This window comes from Pezoporus flaviventris, unplaced genomic scaffold (assembly GCF_033815535.1).
Source record: "Pezoporus flaviventris isolate CSIRO_AGI_PZ_B2104156 unplaced genomic scaffold, CSIRO_AGI_Pfla_v1 ptg000049l, whole genome shotgun sequence".
NCBI lineage: Eukaryota > Metazoa > Chordata > Aves > Psittaciformes > Psittacidae > Pezoporus > Pezoporus flaviventris.
In genome coordinates, this window is record NW_026892597.1 from 237,171 (window position 1) to 249,190 (window position 12,020).

General features: G+C 52.1%; 1 protein-coding gene across 1 annotated transcript in view; it reads right to left on the minus strand.

Moving 5' to 3' along the window:
• Positions 1-12,020, minus strand: part of LOC133277041 (SH3 and multiple ankyrin repeat domains protein 3-like) — a 302,090-nt gene that overhangs the window by 73,849 nt on the left and 216,221 nt on the right. The window contains 1 exon segment of the mRNA XM_061468551.1: positions 4,518-4,600. Within this exon segment, the coding sequence (XP_061324535.1) occupies positions 4,518-4,600 (83 nt within the window).

Sequence of the window (12,020 nt, forward strand, 5' to 3'; positions counted from 1 at the left end):
TCTGTCCTGTCCTATCCTATCCTATATCCTATCCGCACCCTACCATACTCTACTCATTGCAAACACTGCTTTTCTTGGACAAGTTACTTTTATTACTAGCCAAGATTAGCAGTGAAAAACATTACAAGTTATTTCAAGCAGAGTGAACTGTTGAGATCTGTGCTGGTTTGGGCTGGGGTAGAGTAAATTTTCTTCACTGCAGTTCCTATGGGCTGTATTTGGGTTTGTGCTGGAGCAGGGCTGATTACACAGGCGTATTTCCTTGCAGTCAAGGCCTCTTCTGCTCCTCATCTCAGTGAGCAAGCTGGGGGTTCACAAGAATTTGGGAGGGGACACAGCTGTTGACAGTGACCCCGACTCACCTAAGGGACATCCCATGCTATAGGACATCGCACTCAGCATACGAATGGGGGGAAGAAGAAAGAAGGGGGGCATTGGGAGTGGTGGGGTTTGTCTTCCCAATTCGCTGTTATGCAGGGTGGAGCCCACTGCCCCGGGGAGGGTTGAACACCCACCTGTGATGGGAAGTTGGGAATGAATTCCCAGTTTTGCTTTGCTTGTGCACACACAGCTTTTGCTTTACCTATTCAATTGTCTCTACCTCAACCCACTGGTTTTCTCACTTCTACCCTTTCGATTCCCTCCCCATCCCAGCAGGGGACAGCGCCGGAGCGGCTGTGTGGGGCTGAGCTGTTGGCTGGGTTAAACCACAGCAAGATCACAGGAACTTCACCAGAAACACATTTATAGAGTGGAAAAAAAAAATAATGCAATAGCTGCCTTGGTGCTTCCCACCTAAAGCCGCTAACGCCAGGGCAGGCAGATACACACCACGGTTCTGACCTGAGCACTGGAGCTGCAGGTACCTGCTTGCAGCTGGTGGCCAACAGATGACACTTTCTGATGGAGAGCGCGTATTTGAGGCAGCGAACAGGGGTGCAGTTGCAGTTGGTTAACATCAGTTCTGGAATATTTAAATTCCTAAGGGTACTAAAGGTGTGCCACAAGTAGCATTCTCCATAGTGAGACTCTTCTGGGTCTTGTTTCCAGCTTTCCATTAGATCTCCATAATGAAGACACAGAACCACAGCCTGGTTTGGGCTGGAATAAACCTTAGAGCTCAACCAGCTCCAACCCCTGCCACGGGCAGGGACCCCTTCCACTAGAGCAGCTTGCTCCAAGCCCCTGTGTCCAACCTGGCCTTGAACACTGCTAGGGATGGGGCAGCCACAGCTTCTCTGGGTACCCTTCACCAGCACCTCACCACCACCATCAGACGACACACTTGGTGTTTGACATACTCTGTCTAAACATCTCCAGTCCAAATCTCTGTCCACCCTGAGGGTCAGTGTCACAACACTCCTCTGCAAAAGAGCCAAGTTCTGAAAACCATCAGCGAGCTCTTGCATTTCCATGGGACTTTATGATACCAGCATCGTGTTCCAGAACTTGCTGCAGGGCTTGAGGACAACCTGCCCTCTGCCCCAGTCCAACAGCAAGATCCCTGAGCTTTGTCTGCCCTTTCCTCACTGTACCCCTTCTCATGCCCCAGGGCTGCAGGCAGCAGATGTGGCTGCTGGAGACCCATCAGGTCAAAGAGACCCAGCACCAGGCACTGCACAGCACCAGACCTCAGCTTGCAGAGATGTCTGACCTTAAGGTCCTCACAGCAAGGGCTGCACAGAAAACAAACCCCAAATCCCTTCTGATGATCCACCTATTGCTGCAGATCCAAGCACATTCTGCACTTGGGTGGTTGGTTTGCTGGATTCCCCCAGGGTGGTTGGTCTCAGTAACTGAATACCACTTGCCCTGGCTGGTCTTTGCACACAAACATGTGATGCTGAGCAGCAAACTTCAACCTTCCTGTGGAGAAAATGTGGCAAAAAAACAGTGGGAGCTTGAGAAGAGAGCAGCTGACATACAGGCAGAGATCCTCCCAACACGAGCTCCATGTTCCCTACCATTTCCACAGCACCCACCACAACCAGACACCAACGAGCACGAATGGCCTAGGAACAATATTCCTCTATCCAGGAAACTGGTAGCAGGGATTTGCTGTGGCCACGTGAGATGCAGTCACTGTACAAGCTGCTGCAACCACTGTTTACAGGGTGGCCCTGGGGAGCAATGTATGAGCATTTTATGAATCATATCACTAAACAGACCTGTGGTAGTTGGCCAGGAGGAAGGAGGTTGCTCTGGTCTAGGCATGGAAGGTTGATGGGTTGAGTTCAGCATAGTACAAGCCAAGAAATATCATCTTTCAGCATTCTGAGAACAGACCTATCATTTGTGTATGTGAAAGGCAGGATGGCCTTTCTGGGCCAAGAAACAAAGAAATGAATCCACCTGCTCATCACTTCCCACTACAGTGCTGCATGAAGGGGCTGCTACATCCCTCCCATCTGCTCCACATGATTCCCATAGGCAATGGCTGCAGCAAGCCTCATGTCCAAAAGCTGTAGCTCATCTGTTGCTGGGGCTAGGATAAAATAACCTATATTCAAACGCTCAGTTGGTTTGACTGGGACATCACCTCCCACTACTGGACTGAGGTGGAGAGAGGACGGGTTAGGAAGCACTGGCTCCCCAGCGTGGTGGTGGGTGTTCTCTGCTGGGTGCAGATGATGGGGCAGCTCACATGGATGGGCAAGGCTGGGCTTGCGAAGGACTCAACCCTCAGCAAAACTGGCAGAAGCCATGCAAGGTTTTCACCATCCTCTGCAGCACAAAGGGCAGTTTCCTTTGGGGATCATCCAGCTGAGTCTCACCTAACAACCAGCCCCCTCCCTCTGCAGAGACTTTGCTGATGCTCTGGTCCCTCCCATTTACAGACCCCTTCTGCAGTTCACCCCATGAGGCCGGAAGCATTTTGCACAGTGTCTAAATGAAGCATGAGTGGTGGTGAGACTCGACAGGAACGAGACAGAGCATTCCCAGCTTCAGCTCCACAGCAGCACGAAGCACCAGGCTGGGAAACATGGGGGTGATGCAGAGCCACCACGTCCACCTCCTTGTCATGGGTCTGCTGCTCCCCAAGGGGGATCAGCAGAGCCTCCAGTGCCTCTATCCCAGCAGGACAGACCATACCCACTCCTGAGCCACGACCCTCTGCAGCTGCGCTGCTCACGGCCCCTGCAGCACAGCCCGACCGAAGTCCCACACAGCCTCACGCCCACCACTCGACCCACTGCAAGTCCCCTCTCCAGCCTCAGCAGACAAAGGGGATTGTAGAGCCTACGGATGCTGGGAGGGCAAACGAGGAAAAGGAAAGAAAAAAGGAAACAGGAAAAAATCTATCCCGTTTTCCCTAGCACAATAACTGCAAATCTGATCTGGCAAAAAAATGGATGCCATTTTGAGCTGTGAAGTTTCACTTCATGTTGCACAAACTGATGTGAGCAGCACATGGACAGACACATATGTCACATATATAGGGAAGGGGAGACAGGGGAGGAAGAGGCAGCAACCGTATTCCGACAGGAATTCAAACGCACCCACTGGCACACAGAGTCCTGCTGCGGTACCCCCAAAACAAAGACAACTCATGACCCCCCCCCAGACAATCACACCCAACATTAAAGCCCAAATCACAACAGTCTGCAACCACCCGGAGGTTCAGGGAAGGAGCAGCACCACCAAACCAGCTGGCAGCCACCATCTGAGCTTCCCCTCCTGCATCTTGCACCCTACATGCCTCGCTGAGCTCTGCTGCCAGCAGCTGCATTTCTGAGATCCCCCTGCCTCTCACCAGCCTCCAGGCTGGAATGCTGGAGAGAGGAGCCTCCAGCTGAGGTGGACTTGCCTCCCAAGCACAGGGGCTCAAGCCTATTTCCTATGCGAACACAAGCACATTCATTACCAGTCCCCAAGGGACTCTCTTTCTTTTGCAGCAAAAAGGTTGGTTTCTGGCAAGAGGAGCCCCAGTAACAAGCCAGTGCAAGGTCCCAGCTGCAGGAGCTCAGGCACTCCAGGGATCTCAGGGGATGGTGCCCTGGCATGAGCTGAGGCTCCCAGGAGTACAGGGTCAAAGGCACGATGCAGGACAGACATCTTTCAGCTTGCCCTCATGCTGGGGCTGAACCCCAACAGAGCCAGGGCTCCCAGCAGGAGGATCACAACTCTAAATACTGTAAGCACTAAAAAGCCACAGAGGGCACAGGCCCAGCCCCATGGGGCTCACATCTATGCCTGATACAGGGCAGATGCGCATTAGACACCCAACAAACAGGCAGAAGTGAAAACTACAAATGCAAAGCCATGAACAACAGCATCTGCACCAGAGAAACACCCCAGAGTGTGAGTGATGCACATCTGCCATGAATGGCATTCCTGCAGGATGCAGGTAACCAGAGCCCAGCTCACTCCCATCCCCTGCTGCCAGGGAAGGGTCCTTCCAAGACCCCAGAGCACAGGGGCTCACACAGGGACACAGGGTCTGGGGCCCCGGGTGAAGCGAGCAGAAGCAGCTTTCCCTCCCAGCCCCAGGACCAAGCGAAAGAAGCAGCCCTTACCTTTGGCCCCTCGCAATACAAACCCGAATCCCTCATGCTCCCTCTTCTGCAGCACGGCCGTCTTCTCCTCAATGATGTAGTCACTGGGCAGGAAAGAGCACAAGAGAATGATGCTAGGGTTAGATTTCAGCACCATGCTGCCAGGCGGAGGTGGCCTTTGTGCCTGTGACAAGGAGACCTCTTCTCATCGACCGTTTCATCTCAGCAAGGAGCTGGGCTCAGTCTGCTTCCCGCCCTCCCTTGCCCAAAGTCAGAACAAAAAGACGAAAGCTACTTTCCCTCAGCGTGGAGGAGGAGGAGGAAAGCCCCGGCTGCCTGGGTCCCCCGTCTGCCCACCGGCCCCCTGCTCAGTCACCTGCATACGCATGCAGGGAGCTTACTGATCCCGCTTCGGGCTTCCCTTTAAATGTTGCCCCGGGCGTGGAACTGAAGAGTGAAGCGCCGGAGCAGAGGAGCTGCTGGGGGGGGACGGGCAGCCATCCATCAGGGAAGCAGCTCTCGGAGACTTTCCCGTTGCCTCTTGTATGGAAAGAAATCAGATGCTTGACGACAGGAGAGGTGCCTCTTTGGTAAGTTCCCCGGGAGGGAGAACAGCAGAGTTTATATCCTCATCCCGGCGCTCTGATCTTCTCTTAAAATCCCCCCCCGCGTTGCTAAGGAACGGGCTGTCAGGAGCAGAGGGGGGACGCGGCGCATTGTCCCAGTTTAACTACGCTGCTCCCGCGGCCGGGCGAGAGCGACCGGCAGGGAAAATCCGGCATTGGAGAGGGAGGGAGGGATGGATGGATGGAGGCGCAGCTCAGCGAGGCCGGCAGCGACCCTTCCACCAGCCCAGCCCTGCGTGCGCCGGGGGGCGGCGGGAGGGGGATCCTCGCAGCGAAGGGCGGCTGAAACGCAGCCCTGCAGATCCCTCCCAGCAGAGCCGCATGGCTGACATCAGCGTGGAATTAATCAAGGGCCTCGCTGCTCCGCGGGGATGGAGCTTTACACACCAAGCCAAGGCTGCGAGAGGCGGGGAGGGAGCGATGGCGCGGGCCGGCCCCCGACACGGTGCGCGCAGTCAGCGATGGGTCTGCCCGGTGCGGCACCGCACCCAGCACACTGCCAGGGGCAGGGAAAGGCGCTCGTCGGAGGAGGCCGTGCCGGCACCGAGCGGGCTGGTTCACACACTGCGGTATGAGGGGCTCCAACATGCGGTACCGGAGCTGCAGGCGGGCACGCACCCCGCCGGCACACAGCCCATGCCCCTTGCTGCGGGGAAGGGGTCCGCTTGCGGCGCCTGAGGCTGGACCCCGTCATCCCGCCGGCACCAGGGTCGGGAGGCAGCTGATGCTGTGGATGGAGGGGGTGTGTGCTGACATCCCGCGTTGCTGTGCACGCTTTCTAGCAGCCATGGGCTGCGACCAGCACACAGCGGGACAGGACACACCTTCTGTATCCCTCATATGGCAGTGCGGCGCTCGCAGGCATCACAGCCCCTTTCTGGGTAGGTAATCCCGTGATTGCCATAACAGTATCCAGCTCCTAGCAAGAGGGATAGAAATATCCCTTTGTTTTCCAGACCAAAGGAAGGTGATCACAGAAAGATGCAACGGCTGCAGGTACCGAGGCAGTCCAGAAGATATCCAACAGACATCATCCACAGAAACTAACGCAACACACATTAGCCTGAATTCCTTGGGCTTCCCTGAAATTCCACTTTGTGCTCTAATTTTGGACTTGCTTAGGCATCATCCATGAAAAAACAGGGTATCTATAAAACCACTGACTTCCTGCAACAAAGTACCCAGACATGGATAAACTTCAACAAAACCAGTGAACCACTTCACAGGAGGCAGCTGCTGTCAGAGTCATCCCTTTATGTCACATTTTCAACACACTGCCTGTCTCTCCAAAGCAGAGCTGGTTGTACATATGTTCCTCAATATGCATAAAACTCTCTCCCCTCTACAACAAAATCCTCCCTTCCAAAGTGTAGCGTGTCCTACTGGAAACAGGTTCATGACTACCATGCCCAGAAGAGGTCATAACAGCAACATAACTCTCCTGTCCCTGTACCAAGAGCCAGGCAACCTCAGACCTTTGACTCCTCTATCAGAATAGTTGTGACTACCCCACACCTGGCAGCGTTCAAGGCCAGGCTGGACACAGGGGCTTGGAGCAAGCTGTCCCTGCCTGTGGCCGGGGGTTGGGACGGGATGAGCTTTAAGGTCTCTTCCAACCCAAACCTGTGATAAGCCTTTGTCACCTACTTGAACCATGACTTACCATTAGCAAGAGACCTAGACCTAAGACATTTTGTATCCACAGGGAGAGACATACTTCCTTTTCCACCTGACATGTCAATCCTTGTAGAAGTCCTCCGCTATACCATAACCCCATGCCACCTCTAAGAATGTGCTTGTGCACGTGTGTATGCAAGTGAAAGAGAAGAAAGAGAAACAAATGTTTAAGTACAAAATCATGATCTCCTGTGGTGGGCTCAGGTGCTCTGTCAGTGCTGCTGTAACGGCTTTGTCACTGAGAAAGTCAGGAATCCACAATGAAAGGAAATCCGGTACCTCCGATTCCTTTGGGGTTCGTCCACCCACATGATAAAGTGAAAAAAGTCTTGCCAAAACTGCATGTACCCTGTGTAAGCACAATTTCACCCAGCCTCCCCCCAGTCCTCCTCTACCAAGACTTTAGATGTGTTCAACCTGCTGCTGCTCTTACCACAAGTTATTCTGCAAAAGGAATCTTTGATTCTTTCCACCACCTCCAAATTATTCCTCCTCCTCCAAATAAACTGACAAGAAGTACCTTAATCCAACCCCATAAACTTGTCAGAAGCAATAGGAGAACTCCCTAACGTGCTGCTTTCTGTCCCCGAGCCTCCAGAAGTCCTTGTGCAGAGCTCCCTGTGGGATTTTTGGGCATGTTGGACATGGATTTAGCTCACTCTCTTGCTCTGTGTCATCCACAGAAGGATTTATAAAGTTAAGATCTGCAAGAAGGATCTTGCAAGAGCACTCCCAGTTTCAGTCCATACAGAACCTGCAAACCCTTTGCCTCCTGCCATTCAGCTCTACAGGTGCCGAAAAGTCCTCAGGTTCATAAAATCCATTGGTCACCTTCACATTTTGATAGAACCACACTAATCAGTTCTATAGACAGATACACCTAGAAAGTGAAATTAAAAGTCCCTCCACTTTTGTGAACTAGAACCATGGGGAACAGAGAGACACCAGAGTGCTGCTGATCAGCACTGCTGGAAGTAGCAGTAAAACCCTGCCTGGGAAGCAGCTGAAGCAGTGTCATCAAAGACCCGTGACAGTGTCAGACCGAAAAATAACCTGGATTACTCATTTTCTTATTTCTGTCTAAATGAAAATAGGAACTTTCCAAAAGTAGTAGGAAGGTATTTTAAGGTATCAGAGAAGGACTAAGCAAAATAATGATGCAATACCCTTGTGACATAGATGCTTAAATAAAGTTCTGATAGGCAATGGAACAGAGCACCTTGAGTTCACTGCCAGGGCACTGTGCCCCACACAGCACCAGGAAATGAACACACAGATGAGCCAATGCAACGACACAGAGGGCACGGCTCTTCAGAGCTGCTCCTTGAGATGACACGAGGTTTCCAGACCATCCTGTTTCTGCAGGGTTGAGTGCCAGACTTTCTCCTGGTTTGACTTTTGTCTAAACAGCAAAGATCAGCTCTGATCCTAAAGTCAAAAACATGCAGTTCATAGAATTCAGGTTTTGTTTCAGTGCTGGGCCTCAGCAGTGGAAAGCACCTGACGCCAGTGATGGGCTGTCTCTGGATGTGGGATGGGATGAGGATGTGAAAAAGGGATGATGCTTGTCTTTCTTTAAAAACAGGTGGTAAAAGGAAGAATAACACAAAGCAACTCATCTTTAATTCCCAGGAAAATCCTCTAACAAACAGCACAACAGTTTAAAAACATTCAGAAGAAAAGAAAGGGATAAAGAGCAGGTGGCAGGGATTTGAAAGAACTGATGGTGCTAAATGAACCTCATTTCTATTTGAACATAATAGGGCTCATGAACATGGGGTAGGCAGTTCTGTGATACCTTTTAGGGTGTCAGTTAAGCATTCTGAACGCTCTCACAAGGCATTCTCATAAAAATCAAGGGGAATATAAACTACTGCAAAGTAGGTAGCAGGTTTGACACATTTTTCACCCCTGAAGGATGTATCAAGTGGGATTTCACAGGGGTCTGTCGTGGGACAAGCTCAACATATTCATCAATGAGTAGGATGTAACAAAGAGTAAAGTGAAATTTGCAGAAGATCCCATCTGAGAGGGCAGCAGCATGTTGGAAGAGCAGATTTGGATTCACGTGGTACTACCATTGGAGAGATGGTCTGAAAAATCATAAACCCAGACTGGTTTAGGTTGGAAAGGACCCTAAGATCATCCAGTTCCAACTCCCTGCCACGGGCAGGGACCCCTTCCACTAGAGCAGCTTGCTCCAAGCCCCTGTGTCCAACCTGGCCTTGAACACTGCCAGGGATGGGGCAGCCACAGCTTCTCTGGGCACCCTGGGCCAGCACCTCAGCACCCTCACAGGGAAGAGCTTCTGCCTTATCTCCAACCTGAACTTCCCCTCTTTCAGTTTGAAGCCATCACCCCTTGTCCTATCGCTACAAGTCCCTGATGAAGAGTCACAGAGGACAAAGGAGAAATGCATGGTCCTGCAGGCAGGAACTCAGAAAAGCAAACCAGAAGATGTCTGGGCAGCCAGCTGGCAGGAGGGGCCACCAACTTCATCCTGGATTTGGGAAGCATTGGCAGCAGCGTTGTGCTTTTGTAAAAACAGGATGACAAACTGACTGGGATACATGAGCAGGAATGTTGTCTGGACCCTGAAATAATCCTCTTGCCCTACCCCGTGCTGCAGTAGCCTTGGGAGTCACCTACTGAAATGTGGGTGTATACAAAAAAGGCACCTGCAGTGAGAAATCCTCTGGGCTCCTGTTGGACTCAATGGAGAGGAGCTGCTCCATGAAGTCAATGGAGCTGTGAGTCACCCCATGCTGAAACAACTCCCACATTTTGTCAAGTGAATGGCTCCAGCGACTGCACACATCTGCATCGGAGGAGCTCACACACCTACAAGTGATGGGAACCACATCATGAGGTTAGGTAACACTCCAGTTGCCCAGCTCATAGCACCACAATTCCAGAAGGATGTGGGTCAGGAGGGGAGAGTCCCAAGGGGTACACTAGAAGGTAAAAGGCCCAGCAGGAAAGTAAAAGCCTGGTTTGATTGATTGGCTTGATTATTCCCATGAGAAAATGCTTAAAAGGTGTCGCACAGCTGCTCAGGACTAACACTGCTGAAGCATGGGAAGGGGGTGGTGATGGAAGGCCCCTCTCTGGGAACTTTTAGAGAGATCTCTCTCAAATTAAAGTTCAGCTGAAGCTGCTGTTGGTGGAGAAACGGACCATTTCAGGCCTCTCCCATTAGAAACCTCACTCAGATACCGTGGTGTTCCACACCTCCAGCCAGGCATTGGGAGGAGTTCAATTCTGCTTGTGCAGGAAACATCTCCCACAGCAGAGGGATTATTTATATTAAATACATGGGGCACAGACCATGCTGTGGCCCCAAGAGCATGTGGTATAGCCTTAGTCCTTGTAGACAAACGTTCTTCTCTCCCTGCAAAACATCAAAGCCACAAACAGGGTAGCTCATTCCAAACTGCATTCTAGAGACTGCCTCTGGCCAGGGTTGGCCTTGCCCTATGCCCTATGGCTGTGCTCATCCAGGACAGAGCAAGTTGGCCGGGATGAAATCTATGCTATGCAGCAAGCTAGCAATAACAGGGGACAGCAGCCAGGTCTCACTTGAGAGAGATGAAGCTTTAGGGAGAGGGTTGGGTTTATTTGCAAACAGTTCCTAGCAGGAATCACTGGGGCATGGCATGTCCCGGGGGGCTGGGATCAGGAGCAGGTCGCTATTGAGCTGCCCAGCCCCAAGGGCTCCGAGGGGCTGATGCCACAGTCCTGTTCCTCTGCAGCACGATGCCAGGCACAGTGTCCTGGAACTGCATTGCTTGCATCTATCTGAACAGGAGAGGAAAAGAACGACCACAGTGGGTCACAAGCAAGAGTTTTGTCTTGAACATATGCTGAGAGCAGTGGCCTGGAAAAGCAGAAAGGAGCAGGTCTGAAGTGACCTACTGCTGGCTTGGAAGAGCTCCCAGCCCAGAGACTGGAGCCAGAGGACCTCAGCAACAACATCTGAACTGAAACTAGGAAAAGCCCTATCCCAAATGGGAAAGTAAACCACTTAAATCTCCTCTGTAGATGAGGATACCTCTGGGAATGCAGGTGACAGGGGTTCTTCAGTAGGGAAAGCAAAGGACAGGAGAGAGCCTTTGGACAAGGGATGTAGGGACAGGCCAAGGGGAATGGCTTGAACCTGCCCGAGGGGAGACTGAGATGAGCTCTTAGGCAGAAGCTCTTCCCTGTGAGGGTGCTGAGGCACTGGCACAGGGTGCCCAGAGAAGCTGTGGCTGCCCCATCCCTGGCAGTGTTCAAGGCCAGGCTGGACACAGGGGCTTGGAGCAAGCTGCTCCAGTGGAAGGGGTCCCTGCCCGTGGCAGGGGTTGGAGCTGGAGGAGATTTAAGGCCCCTTCAATCCAAACCAACCTGTGGTTCTGTGCTTCTATGACAGCAGGAAATGGAGAGGGGGCTGGAATGGAGCCTGTTTATGCTCCGAACTGGTCCTGGAGCACTGATTATCATCAGTAAGATTTTTTGTTTAATTCAGTCAGGAGGCAGCTCATCAAGGCTCTGATGATGAACTATGTCAAAAGCAAACTGACAGATGAAAAGCAACTCCAGGTTCAGAAGAAACCATCTTCCAGTCCCACACCCCCAGGCCCCAGGAAGGATGCCTGGCTCCAGGTCACGTTCCCTCCAGCACTGGTCAAATACATAGAATCATAGACTCGTTAGGGTTGGAAAGGACCTTAAGATCATCCAGTTCCAACCCCCCTGCTGTGGTCAGGGACACCTTAAGCTAAATCATATCACCCAAGGCTTCCTCCTACCTGGTCTTGAACACTGCCAGGGATGGAGCATTCACAGCCTCCCTGGGCAACCCATTCCAGTGCCTCACCATCCTCACAGGAAAGAATTTCTTCCTTATATCCAATCTAAACTTCCCCAGTTTCAGTTTGAACCCGTTACCCCTTGTCCTGTCACTACAGTCCCTAATGAAGAGTCCCTCTCCAGCACCCTATAGCCCCCTTCAGACACTGGAAGCTCTGAGGTCTCCACGCAGCCTTCTCTTCTCCAGGCTGAACAGCTCCAACTTTCTCAGCCTGTCTTCATACGGGAGGTGCTCCAGTCCCTGATCATCCTCATGGCCCTTCTCTGGACTTGTTCCAACAGTTCCATGTCCTTTTTATGTTGAGGACACCAGAACTGCACACAATGCTCCAGGTGAGGTCTCACAAGAGCAGAGCAGAGGGGCAGGATC